The 22,067-nt window shown below is 42.4% G+C and overlaps 1 protein-coding gene across 2 annotated transcripts in view; it reads left to right on the top strand.

The window, feature by feature from the left end:
• Positions 1-22,067, top strand: part of tafa3a (TAFA chemokine like family member 3a) — a 51,947-nt gene that overhangs the window by 14,408 nt on the left and 15,472 nt on the right. For both annotated transcript variants that reach the window (XM_088389375.1, XM_088389374.1), the window contains exon 2: positions 16,186-16,298. In XM_088389375.1, coding sequence (XP_088245501.1) covers positions 16,187-16,298 — 112 coding nt within the window. In that variant the 5' untranslated portion in view covers position 16,186. The remainder of the gene's footprint in view (positions 1-16,185; positions 16,299-22,067) is intronic.

The raw sequence follows: 22,067 nt of genomic DNA, 5'->3' as shown, positions 1-22,067 counted from the left end.
AAAAAGAATCTATCTTCTGGAAGGATGCTACGGCAAATGATGCCAGGATGACTGAGAGTTTTTACACTATGTGTGTTTTAATCCTGCTTATAGATAGAAGAATCTATTTTTATCCATCAGAAGACCTCAATAAAACGCAACGCTGGTACAGCTTCATTTTGCAGCCTGGAATCAAAATGTCAATCATTAAGGCAATTAAAAACAAAAAAAGACCAAAAAGCAAACAGCCTCCATTGACTTCCTTCCGGCTGTCATCTTCCCTGGCATGTTTTATGCATGATGTCAGCGCGGTGCTAATTGGTGGATGATTTATTTTGTATAGCTACAAATAGCATAAATGAGACTATTATGGTAGGCAAGGCAAGGCAAGGCAAGGCAGGCTTATTCAGTTATCGCAATTATACCGTTGTCACCGGTCCACTGACTACCAGACAGAGTAGCAAAGTGTCTTATTTTCAGATGAAATATTCATGAATATGTCAATGACTTTTGTGATTGCATCAAAACGTCAGCCTTTGTTTCCTTAAGGTCTTGATCTGAACTTTAGTGAGGTCCTTCATAATACGGTCTTCCTACTTTTGCCATCCTCCTGTCTTTCCTAAAGCTCATTTTTTTAGCACGACCCAATGCGCTGTTTGTCTGTCCTGGTGGCGTGTTTCGTCTCTTGGCTTACATTAAAAATAACACGTAAAGTGGTGGCTAGATGGCACTTTTAGCTAAAGCCTCTGCAGAGTAGAGGTCGGTGGAATTAGTGCGCGCAACTCTGAAGCAGAGTGGACTCCCAATTTTGTGTTTAATAGTCCGCATACTCTCGTCGTCCACTCGCACTAAATGCGGCCCCCCTTGCCCCTCAACATCGCCACACACACTCCCAGCCAACATATGTGCACGACAGGCTCTCACGAGGCTGCCAAATGCTAAGTGGAAAAGAGTGTTAAGTGTGGTTAAAAGGGATAGAGCAGGGGATCGGGAAATAAGTCGAAATCGGCTTCGGTGTGCTCGGACAGCGTTGGCTGCGCTGTGACGCGAGGTCAAATTTAATGAGCACAACATGGCCTCCCTCTGCCTCCTCTCGGCCATTTCATGGCTTAGGTCAAGAGGAGGTCATCGTAGGCCAAACGTTGGCACGGTAGCTCACAGTGTTTTGGGTGGATTTTTTTGGGACATGAGCCCATCTTATGCTTCTAATGTACTCCCTCCCACACGCTATAAAAAGAGAAAGCACATACAATTGACTTGCCGTCATCCTACGAATAGAAATAATATAGAAATATAGTCTCACTAATTTTAGCAATGTGATACTTCTGGTTGTAATAAATAAATCAATTAATTTGATAAATCGGAATTATTCTACTCCTCTTTGTGACTATACTATGGGGTTTCTAGCCACAGTAGTGATCTGAAAAACTGAAACAAAACTCGGTAGTCCTTTTCAACATCAACACCAAGCAAGCACAGCTTCCTCCCATTTTTCCGTCAGATGGCATCCATAAATCTTTCTTATTGAAAATGTCACCGCGTCCCCACCCCATCGGCCCCCCCCTGGCCCGGCAATGAACATCTAGCAAACAAAAACAAAAGATATACGTTTTTCCACAAAACAAAATGATGGATGTTGCTGAATGACATTGCAGATAAAATGAGGTCCAGAGTTGTATGTATGTATATTGGCGTTCACGCTCAGTGAGTACAAAGCCAGGAGGTAAAGGCCCTCAAAAGGGTGGCTTTGGACGTCTGGGTAAAATTGATAACACAGCACATAGCCATGTTCACCTGACGTCAGGTAGAACGTCATTATAATATTTTGCTGTGCTTTCGGTTCGGCCCAAATGCGATGAAAGCACTTTTTTCCCTTTGAGCCTTCAGCTCGCCACCAATTATTTCACCATGCTGACAAGGTTGCATGCCCCCCCACCATATAAGGAAGCCCACCTCCTCAGGCCCTTTGCTGGATGATAAGCTTCAGACCTCAAAGCATGATAGCAATAAAAAGACGACGTGGTCAAAGAAAATGCCTTAAGAGCTCAGAGATGGTTTCTCAAGGAGTTTTCTTAGATTCCAGCTCTTGGAACCAAACATCTTTTTCGGAATGATAAGATTGAGATTCCAAAGTGTATCATACTGAAATGATGATGATAATAATAATAATCAATCTGACCCCGGGCCTTAAGTTTGACATCTGTGGGTTAAATGAAAGCATCAGATTTGAAGAATAGAAGCCTCATGATTTCGGTGAGGGATTCTACTGCATCATTGTGATCATTATTATTGTAGGAGAGCATTTAAAAAGCAGAGTAAACACCTCACATCTACAGTTAAGAAAACAAAGTCCCCAGGCCAGCATTTGCCAAAGCAGAGCAACCTCTCAGCAGCTTGTGCATTTGGGGCTTAGGAGAGATAACCTTAAGGGCATTCAGCAGAGTCTTTCTTCAAATAGTTGCTTTCATCAATGATGTGTTCAAGTCCCTTAGTAAAGCGGTGTCAAGTGACGTCCGATTAGAAGAGTTGCCAGGTGATAAATGAGCAGGCAGCAGCTTAATTATGTGTCACCCCCCCAGCCCCAGCAGCCCCCGGCAGCGTGCTTGGAGTTTCATATATCCGTCTCACCTTCGCCACCGTCCAAGCAGGAAGCCTCACTTATATTTATACATAGTGTGCATAGCTATCGAATGATGTCATGGATTTCACTGTCCATTAACAGATCGCCTGACAGAGTAATTAAAAACAACTCACAGTGATGAATTAATCAATCCTCCTCCTCCTCTTCCTCCTCCTCCTCCTCCTCCTCCGAGCGATGAGCAGACAATCATTTGGTGGGGCAAGGCGAACCTTCCCAAATCTTCACATAATCCATATGTCCGCCTAATTTTGTTTTGTTGATGAGAGGGCTGTGGGCTTTTTTTTTCTTCTAATTCTCCAGGGCTGGCTTGCAGTTTTCTTCCTAGGATGGATTCTTGGTGTCACGTATGGGAATGGAGTAGGGTGACCAAATGCAGAAAAGGGAGGATGAGGGGAACAAACCAACAGGAACCAGCAAACTAAACTGCTGGGGCAGAGTGACAGGGGGACCGACAGACAAACAGAAACCGACAAAGCCAAAGAGACTAGACTAGAGACCAGAACAATCCAACAGGGGAGTCAGGACTTAAATACACGGCAGGTAACCACAGGCAGGTGACTGTGATTAGTACATTGATTGTGAGCAGACTCAGGAAGGGAGGGGAGGGGCGACGTCAACAGAAACCATGACAACCTATACACACAATCGAACGATCGGAGACGAGTCGTGACACTTGGACTTTATCATGTGTCCTGTTATGAGCACCCAATTATGTGTTGATCAATATAACTCATGTCAGGGGCTGATTTTTCAAACTTTCTCTCGTTCTTTTAATAGTTTCAAGCTCATTTTTGAGACATTCAGTTTGGTCAGGATGCACGGGTTTACAAAACATGGACACGTTTCAATTATTCATTCATTATCCATCCCGCTCTTGCCTCTCATTTAGTCGCTCACATAAACAAGCAGGAGCCAGCCTAGAAAAGGCAAAAAAAAACAAAAATACACAAATGCAAGACTCCCTGCTGAAAATACACAGATGAGCGATGCATAACAAAATCTTTTGACGGCGTGTCTGAAAGGGAAATTAAGCCAGCCTGTCAAAAAATTAAACCGGCTTCTGTTTGAGGAGAAGTAGATTTTTTTCTTCTTCTACAATGCACGTGGGCCTGCCAAGACGCTTCTGGCAAAAATGGAAGCGGAAAACCTCACGCAGTGTGCTAATGACACTTTCTTTCTGGCTGCATACATTTACTTTTAACCTCAATTTAACCCTCTTCTTATGTTTCTTTGTTCGGAATAATTGTCAGGAGCCAGTGTTAAACGGCTGCATATTTGATCTTAAAAACTATTAAAGAAACAGTGTGTCAAATATTTTGAGTTGTCAATGTAAATTCATTTAACACCCCACTATTGATTTAAATAATATGCAAAAAATATGTTCTATCACACCACCACGTGTTTTTAAAATAATCGTAGGTTTCATGATTAATATGAATAGAATAATAAAGAAACAGGCAGGACAGCAGTGCTCTAGGACTGAACTTTCCTACCCTTGCTCTAGGCTACGCTATGATATTTGTTCTTGTGTTTCGAGCGCTGGATAGCTCCTCAAAGCATGAATGGAGTTTTTGGGGTTAATTGCTATCATTTCGTGCTTGACCGAATGGATTTGTCACGGTGAAGTTCAAAGATCAGCAAACTTTTAAGTCTGTCTGACAATTAGCTCATCCAAACACAGACTGACTTGGACGTCCAATTACGAGCGCGCCGCCCTCTCGGGGCATTCATTAACTCCTCTCTTTGCGGCAAGCAAACCTTTTGAAAATATTGGACAAGAGGTCAGTGAGTTGACATCTAATCCCGTTCCATAGGTTCTTGTATGTCTTTCAAACCCGGGCCCCCATACAGAATTCTTGTCATCATTTTTCACAGGGAACTCAGTAGCACTTAAGGAGCTGAATTTTGTTAATCTAGAAAGGCAAGATTGTTAGACGTAAATGACTTAAGCCCGTAGCCCTCACGGGTGAAGATTAAGATGGTAAGAATTAATGTTTGTGTCCCACTGCTATATTTGTCAACCGCAACAGTGCGTGTATCCTATTTGCCGTTGTACGTTAGACAACATGAAAAATGCTCTGGACTTGTAAATTGTGTTTCTCTTTGTGTTTTTTTATGTCTGCGTTTTGTCATGTGACATTTAGTTCTTCCTGGATGACGCACATGTACGTGCATAATTTTTTTTCTCCCACCTCGCTGGTACTCTCTCACGCTGAGCGTCTTTTGCGAGAACCTCACATGTTTATTATTTATGAATGCATGCAAAGCTGCTTCTGCTGAATGTGAAAACCCTACCTTGCTTTGCTGTAAATAATGCATGTGGTAAAAACTTGCACTATTTCAGAGCTATGTGGCTGGCTTCTACAGAAAGTGCCCCCCCACACACACACTTAAACCTTTAAAAGTCCCCACATCCCCTCAAATTTTTATTTTCTATTTACTTTGGACAGTTTATAATGCTTTTTTTAAACCTCTGTCGCTACACCCAGCCACAATACGTCTGATAGACATATTTACTTAAATGTCCAAAATCCATTAGAAAATAACAGGAAACACACACACACACAAAAAGGCAAGAAACAATCATAAAAGGCTGCCGCTAACCTTCACTCTCCAATTTTTGGGCATCCCAGGATGTGGTAAACACTAAAAAAAAAAAACCACCCTTGAATCATTGTCCAATTTTTGGGAACCAAAAAAAAAATCACTTTTGAGTTATTCAGGCAGGGTAGTTTTAGTTCTGATATTGTTTGATAAATGGCAGCCAAATCAACGGTCCCGGGTGACTTTCTCACTGTGCCAGTCATTTGTGGAGCACTTGCAGGTGCACTCAATGTGAGCACCCGACCTGTTACCCCGGTGAATCACATCATTCATGAGGATGAAAAAGTGTGTGAGATGAAAAAGCGTGTGCGGCAATAAAGTGAGAGCGGCTGAAGAAGGCTGTGATCACACCCGCAGCAGTGAAGCCCTCCATCTTGCAGAGCCACCTGCCTGCGCAGGGAGGACCATAAAAATAGATGCCTTCAGATTTTGCTCAGAAAAAAGTGGCTCAATCATGTTGGCTTGAGCTCAGCAATCCTTTCAATGAGAAATGGACATGCACTTGGTCACTAACCCCCACTGTGTCCTTACCAAGCAGAATAAAGCTGAGGCACTTACTATGTATGTGTTGCAGGCTTGTTCAAAGCTCACAAACCAGACAATAATTCCCACCTTGGAGAAGCGGAAAAAAAGAGGGTTTCAACTTCCTTCTTTTCCATCATCTACTTTATTCCCAATCTTATTTTGACTGGCGCTCAGAAGTTTAAAACTGACCTATTTAAGACTTGAGACGACGGCTTCGACATTGCGACTCACACCCTTTATGCAAATGGTGTTATTATTGCATTTGTGTCTGTGCTGGATTTGGGTCGGGCAAAGACTTTGTTCCGCCACATCTGAAACCAACTGTGTGTGTGTGTGTACATATTTTTGTGTGTGTTGTGGAGTTGCTGAGTGTGCTGCAGCGACAGAGTGATTATTGTGTGTGTTTTCAACATCTGCTCACCGTAAACTGTCATCAGAGCTGCTAAAAATGGCAGCAGCGACGGAGGCCTAAGAAATAGGCACGGCAGGAGATGTGTAAAAAGAAAAGCACTATATCAGATGAACGAAAAGCACCCTTTACTCAAATAATGAAAGATGATATCGCAAGTACGCCGCAGTATCTTGTACAACATTGTACTGCTCGGAATCAAAACGACCTTTTGAGTGAATATGCCTCTAAATTCGTACAAAGGATCCTACAATGATGAAATATCTTTTGCAGGGTAATAATGATAACGGTGACCTTGCACAGTGCACAGAGTAAAGGAAAAAAAAAAAATCAATATACTGGTTCACACACATGCTATTATGAACGCAATTGGTGGCTGGTCAGTCACAATAAACAGCACCTTGCATTATAGAAAGAATTGGGCAAACAATCCACAGAGTAAAAAAAAGAAAGTCCACGTCATGCTCAGACAAGTGCATACTTCACGTGTGCTACGATGAATGCGATAGAGTTCCTCGAATCAAAGCAGTTACTTCTCTCACTAGTTAGTCCAAAACAAACAAAAGTTAGAAATAAAATTACACACTAAAACAATAGTCCAGTCAGCAACTCCATATGAATACAAACTTTACTATTAGTAGTAGAAATAATCCACATAGTAAAAAAAACATCAGGCACGTGAACGTTGTCCACTTTTCCAATACTTATGACCAAGCTTCTTATCAGGTATTCATGCTAAATAGCACCTTGCACAATAAAAACAAAAAACAAATCAATACTATAATCTATATTCACATGTGTGCAGTGCACAAGTCCTGTGAGTCATGCCATCGCTGCTCTCGTGTGTTATTCATTATAATCTTTCAGAATAGAACTAAACTACACCGTAAAGAAAATGTTGATGACATATTCATGCTTTCTTTGATTGGTGCAAACAATAGAGTATTCATGATCACTTGCCCTTCGCAGAGTCAAAATGATCAGAACAAATTGAAATAAAACACAGTTTAAGAAAAAACAACCCCAAACAGACTGCCTGTGATTTGACAAGTCAAACTTGTGGTAGTGGGTGTCAGCCCAGCTTGTGTCACTGCATTGACGTGAAAACAGAAGCTGGCGTTCTTTTGCAGGTGACACAGTCATTAATCACATCTGCCGGCGGTGTTGTGCGCTCCAAACCTGCCACACACTGTTTCTCTTTGCATATTTTAACGTCTCAAACCGAGTTGTTAGCTGTAATTATTTGCTGGGGCTGCTATATAAATCACCCCCCCAATACACACACACACACACACACACACACACACCACCATCAGTAGTTATATGGCTCTGTAATTAGTTACACTTGAATTATTCACTCGGCAATGTTGCCTTTGGTTGCAGTATTGAACTCTTTGAGCTGCTTCGCTCGTCAGCACTGTTGATTATTTATCGATAAAAAGGCGATCATTGATAATACTGGACTAATATTACATTTAATGGACTGCACAGACTATTAGAAGTTAGATGTAGCAGTGACGCAAGTCGCTTTGGACAGCAATACTCAAGTATATGTAAATATACCTCACTGTTAAAGTCACTGTAGCAATAAATACTTTAAAGTTTTGTCTAATACATTCTATTGTTAAATAAATGTAACATTTGTGGGAGTGCAGTGCCCCCTGTCTTTCAGCCCACCTTCGACCAATAGTTAAGCAGGGCTTTTGGTTACCTCAGCGCTCTCGGGGACCTCCATGAGCGGAAGCATTTATTTATAGTCTACTCCAGGGATGTCCACACTTTTTGCAAAAGGCCGCCAGATTTGGTTAGATGAAACTGTACAGTAAATTGTAAATATGTAACTATAAGCAGTATGTGCACCAGACTTTATATATAGACACCGCTTTAGTGTGACAGGTGCACCCATGGCCACTGTTTTATCAGAAGCGTTCATGTCAGTGTTGTGTTGTAATCTCGACAGCATGCCAGGAGCAACACTATGTCGTTGAAGTTTTAATTAAAGTCATTAAATGTAGAAAATTAATGGAGGCCTGGCATTGACTTGAGTTTCTTTGCTGGCGTTGGCGCCGCCATCAGTCAGCGGAGATGAGCTCCACGCATCTTATCTGCGCCGTCAGTCAGCGGCAGCTTAATTGCGCCAGCGTGAGGACCCGAGTGAAACGCTGTTTATTCTCCGCTGACTTCCATTGCTTTAAAGCTGCCCAATCATTTTCCGCTCCGGCAGACACATTGTGGGATAAAAACGTAGTAATAAAGCTTGAAGATCCACTTAGCATTACTTTGATCTTATTACGGCTCATGGCTGGCTCGTGCCTCTGTTTGATGTCAGATGCTTTTCACGCCTCGGAATCTGCATTGAGGCGCCCGCCCGGTGGCATGCAACACGGATGGGCCACCGACCTTGTTCATGCGTGCTCAATCATCAAAACAAATAGCTGTGCTTAATGCTAACAGTGCAAAATGTCTCCGATGGGCGAACATAAAGCAACAGAGCTATAAACACAAAAGGCAAAAGGCGGTAACACATGTAGGCCGACATCATGCATTTTGAAAGGATTCATGCAGCTTACTGACTTTGGGGGGAGCACATATGAACAAACAACTCGTTACACTCATGCATTTTTGTCATGTTGGATGATGACCTGGAGGAAAGCCATGGAAGCATGGGGGGAACAGACAAAGCTGAGATTGGAACCAAGCCTTAGAAGCTCACCATGTTGCCTGCTTGTTGAAATGCGAGAACCTATCCTTTCAAGCAAAAAATTGCTCATGTGTTCTCCTATGATGTAATGCTTTCGCTGTCCTCCCCCTCTTGTCCATATCATGTACTAGTTTCCCGTGTGGTCTCTCCTTCAATGAGAACAATAGCTATGATGTAGCGTGTAACAATTTCAACAATCACGAGTGCAACACGTGTGCACACACACACGCACGCACGTATGCACACAGATATGTGCCCCAAAAGGCAGCACAGCCAGTCCTAAAAAGGCTTCGGCAACGTGCGATTTCCAGCCGGATTGGAATGACAGCGTGATCAGCAAAGCGTGTCGCCTAAATCCCCAGATGAATGCTCAGGGGGAGCGACCATTTCCATAAAGTGATGGAATTTCCCCCTCGAGCGTGTTTTTGTACCTCCAAATCCTGTGCAATCCTGCAAGACAGCTGCAGACAAGGGAACAGAGCATTTTTTTTTACTTCATGCGACGGACCGTAGCAGGAAAGACGAAAGCAGCGAGGAACAGACGAGCATCGCGCAGGCCAGCAGGAGCGATACACAGAATTCGTTGGGGAAAAGAAAAAAAAAAAACAATTTGTGAGGGAATAGCGTGTGTAATTTGCCGCCTAATTAACAGTGTGGCATATGGCTGACTTGGCAGCGAGTTTGTATGCAATTACAAAGTTGTTGGACATGCAGAGAAAATGAGAAATTGAAAAACAAAGGCTTACTCCTAATACTCTTATTTGCAGGTCCATCCATCGATCCATTTTCTATATTGCTTATTGCAGGGGCGCAGATGGAATTTTGGAACTGGGGGGCACGAGGGCCATGTTTCTCTCTCATATATAAATGAATAATACATAAAATATCCATTAAAAAATAATAATAACGATTCTTGCATGGAGGGTCCCGGGGACCTGGAGCCCATTCCAGGTGACTTTGGGCAAATGGCAGTTGACTCCCGACAGACATTCATTCTAACATTCCTAGCGTCACTAAATGGGTAAGCGGCATGCCAATGGGTGTATTTAATGAACAGATTGGACTTACTCTACTGTTGGCATTTATGACTACCATGAACAATCCGCTCATAATGTTTCAATTGACACTGTAAAAGTAGAGAGTCATGTGACAAAAGGTTAAAGCTCCTCTCACGCTGCACTTAGCGGAAAAGGCGTGAAAGGACGACAGCGCTCAGGTGGTCAGTAAGCAATGAGACTTTTTCCGTACATGGCACCTGGACAAGATGCATATTTTAGTGTTAACCCTGGCAAAAGAGGAATGACGCATTCTTTACAAATGGCTCGTGGGAACTTGGAGTGTTTACTCTGGTGTGTGAGCTCCGTTTCCATCAAGAGCGCTTCAAGTTATATTTCAGGCTTCTAAACATGTCACTGTATTTATGTCATCTCCTGTTTGTCCCAAAACTCCAAACCCAGATCTATTAAGGCTTCCTCCTGCCTTATCTGTATATGTATAAGTCAGCCAGCTCCTCTCCTTTTGGATTTGCTTGTCTAACATCAAAGCAGTGCTGTCCTTGAATAGAACATATTTTCTTTTTAATTCGAGGGACCTTACCGTCACGGCAAACATCGTCCTGCTGCAACGGCGGCCTCCCCCCCCCCCCAGCATACACAATGAATGGTGCGCTGCTAAGTGCAGTGTGAATAGGGCTCAAGGAGAGTGGGCTTTTGAGCGACATTTCCGTGTGAACTCAAAATGCACTGTAACCGTAGTTTGGCTGATATTGTGGATCCCTGCCATTACACTGGGGAGTTTCGACAATTTGGAACAGCTTTTGGTGTGATGCACCACGTTGACAATATCATCATTTATGCATCAATCAGAACTTGTCTCTTGCACTCTACAGTCAAGTGTCTTGTAGTGAAAAAAGAATATTCAATTTTATTCTTGGAAAAACATGGCATTGCTGGGTGAGTGCATGTACCACATGGTTATATCATGGTTTATTTGTTGTGGTTTTGTTGTATGGTGGATTTTGAAACCACAGTCGCAGATGCACAACACGAAAAGCACATTCATGCCGAAGCTTGTGTTAGCCTCGACTCTCGCCCGGATGTCCTTCCATCGAATGCTACAATATTAACATTTATACTATTTTTCTGTTCAAATACATTCACAATGAGTTAGCGTTATAACATTTATGTATTCTTTTTAACATTTTAAAATCCGTTGAACAATATGACAATTATTTATAGAGGTCTTGGATCTCACTCCATTGCATTGATGGATTGCGACACTACAGACACAAATGTAAGAGCTAACAGGGCGAGAAATATTTCTGGTTGAAAAAATAGGCAAAATCAAAAGCCATGTGACTTGCCGCCTCCCATTGCATTTGTGACTGCACTGGATGTAAGTAGGCAGCTCTGAAGAAGGTGTTATAGGGTCGGCGCGCCGGCACTCCCCCGGTGAACCGGCTTGATGCGGTGCTACTTCCAAGCTGGCTGGGCAGGAGAGCCGGCGCATTTAGCTCCACGAGCAAATATTAGGCTCAGACCAGTTGGAAGGACAAACCCCTGGGGGGGTGGGGAGGCAGAGGTCTTTTTTTTTGGTGTTGCTGGAGTTCTCTGACACACTTGGCAAGCTCCTCTTTCTGATCCCCCCTCCCCATATTCCTTTTTTTAAATCTCCCTGCCTCCGTTTGAGTCACACGCTGACCCCTGAGCATGGTCCACGCCACCGGACACACGGTAAAACACAGCATGGATCAGAAAGCTGTCCCAATGCATCATCGCAAGAGGTGCAGAGGGTGGGGGCAACATGACAGACCTCATGTTGTAACCTGCTGGAACATGAGCAATGCACTCACTGTACTGGGCGGGCTGTGTATTTCGTTTGAGCTTTCCATTCTCAATTGGCAATCCAAACTGGAAAAGTGACTGATTATGTTTTTTACGCTGTCAAGTTTTAATTACGGAACTGATTCAATTAGGTCATTTCTACGAATGGATTTTTATATCTAACCATACAGTTAATGCGTTGTCTCAGAATGGAATGATCCGTAACAAACTTGATTATTTTTAAAGAAGTAATATCATGCAATTATTTTTAGCTTTTAGCTATGTCCAATTGCTATTTTCTCACCAACCCTAAAAGTGTTATTTTCCTCCATTCACTCATCTTGGAGCATTTCTGCTTTTTCCTTCTCTGTGAGCACCATCCCCGCCCAATCAAGCGTCTTCAAATTGTGACATCATAAAGTGAGGAGCCCCACCCATACCTCCCTTGCAGTCTAAAGAGAGGCCCTGTTTCTCAGAGCAGCTGTTCCTGCACCTCCAGTTGATATTTTGTGAACAAAATTAAATAATTAAAAATGTCCAGGACGCAGTCTGTCCATTTTTAAATCTCATTTTTGTTCGCTGGCTTTTGACTGTTATTGTTCTGCTACTGTATCTTAATTGTGTTTCAATTGACAGATTTTGCTAACTTTGTGTGGAAGCGATTTGTTACAGCTGCAGCTGTTGTAGAATAAGCTATATTAATAAAGTTGACACCAAATACGTCAGTTATAAATAGTCATAGTTATGTCTATTTTATTTTGATGGATTTTGTACGACTGCGGAAGAATTCAATGTGCCTCGCTGAGGAACTCAAAGCGTGTCCAGTGGGTGTTTTACATCGGTGTATAGCGAGACGTTCAATATTAAATGATTTGGAGGTTTTTAATGTATATTTGCACACATGCGGGCGGGCACGCACACACACACACACAAGTGCAGCACAACCCTCCGGCGAGGCGATCCCATTGCAAACACTCTTTATGATGTTAAAAAGGCTTTCAACGCAGATGGCAAATTGATTTTATAAGCTATCCAGGGTTAACCTCAAGGTCAACAAAGTGAATAGAATACCTGAGTGTCGCACAAAATCAAGTACGCTTGCCAGCTCATATTAACCCTATTCAACTTTGGACTTATTGACAAGTGTGCAAGGTGGAATCTATTCAGTGTTATTGATCCTTTTCCAGCAAACAGTCATGCAGTATTTGCTATTCATGTTTCTCCCAATCAACAAGGTTGTACTACATTGATACCAACAGGGTGACTCAAAAGAACTCACAGCGGTATCGGTCGGCCTTTTTTCTTGCTACGGAAGTTGCATTTTCAATTAAAGTTGCTATCTGTGTTCAATTATAAAAATAATAAGAACAATAAAAAGCATTAGCAGCAGCAACATTGGCCATTCATGACCTAAGAGTCCGAGTGACACCAACTAATGCATTGTAAAGAAAAGCATCAGCATCTTTCTGAGCGGCACGGAGGAACGGCTCGGCCCGAGGCGTCGCCGCGTGTCATCTTCCTGTCGTCTCTGCAGCAAAGTCGTGCGACGACGTTTAGATGAGATGTAAACAAAAGTGTTTTTTTTGTTTTTTTTGCCTTGCGGCCACAGCCAACCTCAAACTTCACAACCGCTTTCCCTGACACTGCTCCACGTGAATTTGATGTGTCACGAGCATGTATGCGTGTATCCCTGCCGTCCTTTCATTGTGTTCAGACCAGGCCTAAAAACAACCAGTTTCACTTTTCCAAGTTCTCCGCAAAAGTATGGAAACATGTTTTGATAGTATAAAAGCATGCCGGATTCAGCTCGAGCTCGCATACGATTCCCGGGTTTTATTTTGGTTTTTACACAGATAAGTACCCATTCTTGTGTACAAATTGTGAGTGCATCTGCCACCTTTGGCATTAAGATGAGTCTTGTAATGAGTAACTACGTGAATCGCTAATAACAAAAAGAGGTCGGGATCAAACCACACCAGGCTTTTACGCCCCCGACAACAACATTCCAGCAAGCTGTTTGGCGCCAGCTTGTTATCCCAAAATAACAAAGTGGATTAAATAAAATAAATTAATAAATAGAAATAGAGCACTGGCTCATAACTAGGCAGACACGAATTATCTTTACTTACTTTTCTGTCTTTTACAAGACAGAAAATGTGTTAGGAGGCACAGCGGGCGACATAAAGCACACATTTACAAAGCATAAATTGAAAATAAAGACAGATTGTGAAACGGAAGCACAATTATAGAGTGTCTATCATAAAACCTCTGGCCGGGTCATAAAGCAGGAACTAATTGTGCTTTTTTTACTCTTCATATCACATCAGCTTCACATCATTGCGCTAAAGCTTGTAAAGTTGTCTTATGGTATGAACACAAATCACGTGAATGAAGAAGCACTCTTTGCTTCCTGCATTGCCCCACTTGCAGTCGTGACGAACTGAACACCAGCTGCTATTTGCTTCCAATTTAGTGGCAAGAATTTTTTGGAAGGCAGTTTTCTGCTCCCTGTTGACTTGCGAGCAAAAATATTGAAAAACAATACGAGCGCTGTACGATGGCAGTGAACTCGATCGACTCTGTCCATAACAAGTAGCAGTTGGATACAAAAAACAATTCTTCAAAAAAACGGCACTTAAGCTATTTTTGTCTACATGTTTGTATTTGCAAACTCCCGTCAAAGTTCAATTGTATAAAAAGAACTAGGAAAAAACAAGTTCATATTGTCCTGATTTCTAATGTTGCTTTTAAAGATGTGCTTGTCAGGTGTGTGCGGAGTCTAGCCTTTGTTTTGACAGTTGCCGGATATCTAACAAGCTTTCCACTTTTTGTTGATGTTAAACAAATTGTGGCTGAGAGTTTTCATAAAGGCAATGACATTGGGACTTTTATATAGACTGTGTGTTGAAGTGTAATTGGATCAAACACTGGCATGATTAATTGAGGAGATGACAACCTGCTCACAGGATGGAAGAAAATGTATCATTAAATGAGTTGAGTTCTTTTTTCGTGATGAGCCACCTGGTTTCGGTGCCTCATCTGTCTGCCGGAATGGTTTCTCTAATAAGCGTCCTCCGTCAGGCCACCTGAACACAACCACGTTCTTTCAACAAGGATTAAATTTTGTTTGGGCTCAAATTAAAAATATACATGACAGTTTTGATTTCCCAATCTTTGGCTTTTGTCAAGGAGTAATAACCATAACGTAGAAATGAATCAAACCCTCAAATAAATAAACAACATATAAGGGTTAAGTCATATCTGCCCGAAATGAACAGCATCGGCCTTTACGAAAAAAAAAAATATGGTACACAAACCGAATACATCGACATGGCAACACATAGACGCTAAAATCTAATTGGACAAATCAAAACTAACAAACATGGCTGAATACAGGACAGCCAAGGCTATCAAGCACCCACAACTTGTGTCATGAAAACATTGAATCGAAATGAGAGGGCCCTAATACAGTTTTAGATGTTACATTATTGTATAAATGACAGGCTGTTTTGACTCTGAACATCACAAGTCGAACGACCAAAGACCTAAAACTCTCCAAATCTCGAACTTGTACCCCGAGGAATGCGGTGGTCATGTTCCAGATTCTGTGATCCCAACTCCCTGTATAAAATGCATCACCTCTCTCATCTTATTCCAATGAAGAGTCTCTGGCAGTCAGTCCAAAGGCAGTCACGGCAAACTAAAATAAAAAAATACCATCCCCTCATTTGCCAGTGCTTGCAAGGGAAGCAGGGAGTTAATCTCATGCGGGGCGTGTGGGGTAAAAAAACATGGATTGACTAATTTGAGTTGCAGCACTGGAACACAGTTCAAAGTCAGAGCTGTGATTTGATTCTCACACGAGAGAGAGGAGAGAGTCCGGCAGGGCACTGGTGCTGGCAGCGTGATAAGCCACTGATTGGAGCGCTTGTGTTGAGCTCTCCGCGGGCTTCTCACTCGGAGGAGGAGGAGGAGGAGGAGAGAGAGGACTGCCGACTAAAGACGACTGAGACAGAGAACACTTGAAGACCTCCTGGGTAGCGCCGGCATAATAAAGCACCTTTGAGGAGGACTATCACCTTCTGTTGGCTGGCAACAGAGGAGAAGTCTTCAAGGGAACATATTATGCGCAAACAAATTAATAACTTATCTGTGACTTGCTTTCATCAAAATACCCTCATCAGAACCAGTAGATGGATATGTTATTCTAGTACCGCGCAGTAGCATTGGGCAGTATCGTATAAATGTGCAAAATAATGATATCCATTTTTCATTTGGTAATATTTGAAGACGCGGTAAAGTGCATTTGGGGAGTTTTTTTATTCTTTTTCAGACATGAAATGATTGAAGATGTTGAAAACATGTACAAAGAGTGAGAACTGAACTGTGGAGATACTGTGTTATCATTATTCTTTTTTAACCAACAATACTTTTTTTTTTTACAATAAACAGTGCGTTGCAGAATAGTTGACCATGAGTGACCGGTCTGTTTTATCCCTTGCAGAATGAAGGAGCGGGACCTGCGGGGAATGTGCAGAAAGGTGCTGTTGCTGACCGTCTGCATCTTGTCTCTTTGGGGACAACTCAGCAGTGCGTCGTCACACCGGAGCCACATCGGTATGAAATGGGATGACTTCTACACAACTACGCAATATGCTAAGGCCTTCACATGTCGCAAGGGTTATTTTGATCTCATGATCAAAAAGATTTCAGATGGTTCATAAGATGACGACAGTGAAAACAGTCAATGAAATTAGAAATGAATGCACATATACAGAAGACACCAGGAGAAATAGACAGAGAGGGTTGCCGAACATTTTGGGGGTTTATACGCTCACCCCAAAGTTCGGCAGTCAAAAGTTTTTGTGCACCACTACAGTAGCCTAATGGTGACCATGCATCATTGTGTGTGTTGTTGTGCATCAGTGTGTGTGGCCAAGGAAGGACAAGCCTTTTCAAAGTGATTTCCTTTAATGGATGGATGGCCTGGTCCTAGGGCGGGAGGGCACAAAGTGTGACTACACATTGAAATAATGAGCCTCATTTCCGCCACACGACAATCGTTGCCGGCCGCAGTCGCTCGCTGAAAGCTCCACCAAAGCAAGTCGTTTGATCAGACCGGAGAGGTTGCACCTGAAGGGAACATGTCACATAGGCCAGTGATTTCTTAAGCTGAAATGATTTTCTGATCAGATTTGTCAAAGTCGCATCTGAGGTTGGGGGTTAGAATTTGGGTTGCAACCCCTCCCTTTTTTGTTTCATTTTCCTGAACAAAACAAATACATAACGTTGTCGGTGAAAATCGACCATCACGGCTGGCTGATCCCTTAAATGTTCTCTCTGACTGACGGCTGGATCTGAAACATAAATCTCACGAGGAACAAAGTCTAGCTGTACAGCATATTCAATTTTTGCCTTTATGTTACACTCACACTGACATTTATCCAATAAATGTCACATTTTTCCCAGTTTGAAAGAGGTCTTCTAATGCTTTGGCTTTCTATTTCTGCTTCAGTGAGTCATACCCCTATCGTGCCCCTTGAAAGCGCAAAAAAAAAAAAGGTTTCAGTTGCACTATGGTGTTTAAATCCTACCTTAAATTCATGCATATTTTTGACAATGTTCCTGTAAATCCCATTTGTTTGACTGCAAACACATTGGCTCAATCATTTAATCCACAGGCTTAAGTCGCCGCCTGTGCATTTGTGCCACTGCTTGGCTTATTAGTAGCAAGCGCACCCTCGCACCCCTAACGGCCGCCGCCATGCATTTCACTAATCACGCCCGCCTCTGCAGAGGTCAAGTCAAGGTGGGCCGTATAAACAAACATCTTTAGCCCCCTCTCTGTTTACCTTCGCCAAAGCGGTTGAACTTTTCACCACGACCACGACCGGAGCACGCGGCGCTCTCGCATCAGCGCCTTATTAAGAAGGCGCCCCCCTCCCTCCCTCCCTCCCTCCCTCCCTCCCTCCCTCCCTCTCCTTACCCCACATCCCCAGAGCACCATCTACATTCATTAGCCAGTCATGAAAGAGTGGCGAGGGAAGAAAGCAGGCGAGAGCCAAAATGGTCTGGAGAGGAAGCCAGCAAAGCGTGCTACCTTTTGGCTGTACCATCTTGTCTGTTTTGACTTGGGCTGACAATGCACAGGGTCAAATTGGAGTCGACGCTATTAATAATCAGCTTTGAAAGTTGACTACCACAAATTATCATAACACTGAGTTTGCCATATGCATGTAGATTTTTAGCGCTACACGTGTGTGTGTGTGAGGCGGGGGAATGGTGTTTTTAATTTACTCAAATTCCTTTTGAGAAGTCGTCGCACAAAGTGAAATCATCTGGAACCAGGTGCATTTTTTAAAGTCAATTTTAAACAAAGTGTGTGGCTCAGATAATTTTATTTAATTCAATTGAGTAAATTGAGTAAATTCAACAAAAAAAAAAATCAGTGTATAGTTTACATCCATTGTTTTGGGTGTTCTCTGTTGACCAACTTCTTGGATTTTTTTTCTTCTCCTTGAACAACAATTCTGTGTGTGTGTGTATGTGGGGCAAAAAAAAAACAGCAGTCAAGCTTGTTTTGACTGAGAGGGCAAAAAAGTGAAATGTTGACAGGAGGAAAACATTTTCTTGGCAAGACCGTGTGATGCATTGAGAGGCGGGGGAAAAAAACAGAAAAGAAAGAACGTATGCAGCGGAGCTGTTTGCAGGTCATGAACTGTTACAGTTTTAAACACAAGTCATTATGCAGTGCAGATTTTGGATGCTCCTGCAAACTGTGATCAAAATGACTTGTCACATTGATACTGAAGTGTACGCACACATCCACACGCACACACACACGTACACGGGCCAGGCGGCCTTATTAATAGCATGCAACTGTGCATAAGCTCTCATTTGAAATTCAGTGCAATATTTCCATATTTGCTTATGGTGTACGCTTTGTGAAAGTGTGTGATGCACCCTAATGGCTTACTCTCCAGCCAGACTTTGTGCTACATGGGGCTTTTGTCTCCTGTTTTTTTTTTTTTTTTGTCTTTCATATGCAAATTTAATTCAGCTGTTTTTCTCCCTTACTCATTTTAAAGTGTTAACGCATGAAAAGAAATATCCTCCAGAGTCCAAATTAATGACAGGATCCGACATTTCACGCTTGATCTTGTTTAAAAGCAAGTACCAGTAGTCGAGTCACTGAGTTCTTAAAGGCTTCCGGTTATTTTAGGAATTTGATGTAGTGCAATTGGGGACAGTTACGTTTTGCTAAAAACATAAAAAAGTAACTTGTATATAGAAATAACAAAGTAGAATCCTGACCGTCATGCTCATGAGCCAGTGTTGTCAGAGCTTGGTTTGGTCAGAGCACAAAATAATGGCTCCCCTGTGCTCCTCCCATTCAAGATTAGGCAACACAAATTTTGGCAATCAATCATGCTCTTTGACACTGTACAAATTGGATGTAACTTCATCTGTAAAAGCTTCAGAATTATATGCGGTATAGGTCGATACAAATACGCTAGCAAGCCATGCGTGTGATAAAGATGAACATTTCACATGAACAATTACATCATGTCTAAAAATAGATACAAAACACATTTTTAACTAATAAGAGCTATTTTTTTTTCAAAAGGAGTGCAAAAGAGATCTGCATGGCATGATCACACAAGCAGTTTTTGAATGGATGGATATTGCTTGGACAAAGTTTAAGCATCGCATTTTATCCCAAATAACGTTTGCCCAGCTCATCCATGGGCACGGCCCGTCGGCCGTGGATGATTGCGTAGATTGGGTGGCGACTCCAGCTTCAACGATGACAGACAGAGATTGAGACAGAGATGTGGATGTTGCTCAAGAAGCACTGTGGAGGTTGACAGAGGCGATTGGGTCCCCCGTCTCGCTGTGGCAGCTTGCTAGATTAGAAAACCGTCAAATGTCCGGGGCGATCGGCGTGTGAATGGCAACTCTATAGATGAGTGCAGAGTGGCCTTGGATGATTTTTGGGTGCGCTTGTGAAACCAAGTAAGAGGAGACAAAGCACACGTGGGGAGAATCCTAATAGCGCTTACTTTAAAATGACATCATTCTGAAACTACAACAGAGCTATACAAGTTTGTCATTTTCTATTCATTTGAAAAATAGGATGTTTGCACATGAAATGAAGGTAGCATAAAAATGATAAATGATAAAAAATTCTTAAAATTGTCAATATCGTTATTAATCAAATTATATGAATGTGACCTAACTCAATGAAAGAACTGAGAAATCCGAACGTGTTTACCATCTTAAATAGGTCAAATTGTTGTCTTGGTCACAGATACATTCCAATTGTCCTTTCAAATCTTTTTAATCCAATACATTTCCAATTAATCCAATAAATGAATTCAAGTATGTTGCTTACATTGTCACAATTGTTACCGAATGGGGCGAAGCACAACTTTATGCAATAAAGTATATGTAGTCTGCATGCCTTGGTTGTGCTTTCAGGCAAGCGCTATGGTACTTACTGTGTTGTTCTTCTTCTTTTTCATTGTGTCTGTCAGGTTGGATGCAAACGGTGTTTGCGAGCGTACCCGCGGGCAAGCGCCGAGTCTCTAATCGCAACTCGTATGTAAACCCATTAGCCCTGGAGACTTTATGAGTGACTTCCAGCTATTCTGGAACGGGCTGGAATAAGGTGTTTTTTTTTCCGAGAGGGGATTTTGATATAGGAGAGGGGATGATAGCCATTCTGGCTAATGAATGCAATCAGTGGAGAGGTGCTAACAGCATGGCAGTAATTGGGTCTTACACACTAAAAGCCTTCCTTTATCTTCCAATTAGAGAAGCCTCCTTTAAAGTTAGTCAATTGTAGTGCTGTTAATGGGCCATGCTTGGTTGGAGCTGAGCACCACGAGGAGATTCAAGGCCGTTCTCTTTTTCGAAACGGTCACTATAGCTTCATTCCTCTGCATTGCATTACTGAAAGGCAAAAAGATGGGAACTTATTCATTTTGGGGATGGATGGATGGATGGTGGGTGATTCACTGCCTACCTAAAGGCTCTTACAAACCTTATGCTAACTTAAAAGAATGACTCGCTTGCAGAGATATTTAAAAAAAAGTCTACCGCTACCAAAACACATCATATTTATTGTTGAAATATACATTTGCGTTGGTATATGTGCATTGGTCGGGAAACACAGGCGCAGAATAAGCTCATTTTTAGTCAGTCACCCGACCATTATGGTCCCAACTCCATGTCCAATTGCAAGCCGCCTCAGGACACCATTAAAAGCCAATGCGACTTGTCCCTTTTTAACAGGCCATCTTTGGCAAAAAAATTACATTGACAAACCTTAGATAAAAACAAGGAAAAAGGTACTTTCGAGAGAGCTCCGGCAGTTCCACCTATTACATTTTATCTGGCGCTCCATTCTCATAAAGTCGATGCTCCGCCTTGGTCGTTGACTTTATGGTCCAAGTGTGGACAAGTTGCCCCTGCACTTCATTCCAGAGGAAGTCACGGAGCGCAGCGGCAAAAAGATAGAGGCCAGCGTTTCACAGGGTGTGCTTTTATTTCACTTATTTTCCTCGACATGAACTATAAGCCCCTATGGATAGAGCAGGATTAGTTAGGGAAACTACTTGATGCAGAGTTGCTCCTCATAAAAGTCTGGTAGGATTTTTGTGATCTAACCAAAGACAAAGAACGTGATGAATATATGATTTGTTAAAGTGTCGCAGTAAGTATGAAGAGGAAAAGTATTGTTTCTTCCCAAGTATTCCCAAAATGCTCTCAGATGTGGTGAAATAATCCTATAAATAATCACAGCCCCTGATGGGGAGTTAGAAAAGAGAAAACTTAAAATGAGTTTAAACAATATGCACAGACAGCATAAGGGGAACAGTAGCAAGCACTTCTGCCTCGCAGTTCCCACTTTCGAATCTTGTTTTAAAAATCCTGTTGAGACTTTAACGGTTCTCCCTGTGCTTGCATTGTTATTTCCAAAGGTTTTGGCTTACCTAAGACTCTGAATTGCCTCTATCTATCTGTCCGTCCCTCCATCCATCCATCCATCCATCCATCCATCCATCCATCCATCCATCCATCCATCCATCCATCCATCCATCCATCCATCCATCCATCCATCCATCCATCCATCCATCCATCCATCCATCCATCCATCCACTCTTGCAAACAACAAGCGATGTAGGCCTATAAATAATTGATATCTCATTTCAAGAAAATCAGAATCCATTCGTTCTCAACAACAGTGACTAACGAACCACCTCCAGACCATTACGTTGTGCCGTGCCTGCCCGTTTCTCGATCAGTCAGTCAAAGGCACAGAAGCTGAAAAATGAAGAACGTGGCAATGCAGTTGGCGTGCGGTGGCGCCAGCCGTTTAGG

Source organism: Syngnathus floridae, chromosome 11, assembly GCF_059516105.1.
Source record: "Syngnathus floridae isolate MCC-2025c chromosome 11, RoL_Sflo_1.0, whole genome shotgun sequence".
Lineage (NCBI taxonomy): Eukaryota > Metazoa > Chordata > Actinopteri > Syngnathiformes > Syngnathidae > Syngnathus > Syngnathus floridae.
Note: the sequence above shows the minus strand (reverse complement) of the source record. Positions and strands in the feature narration are given on the sequence as shown.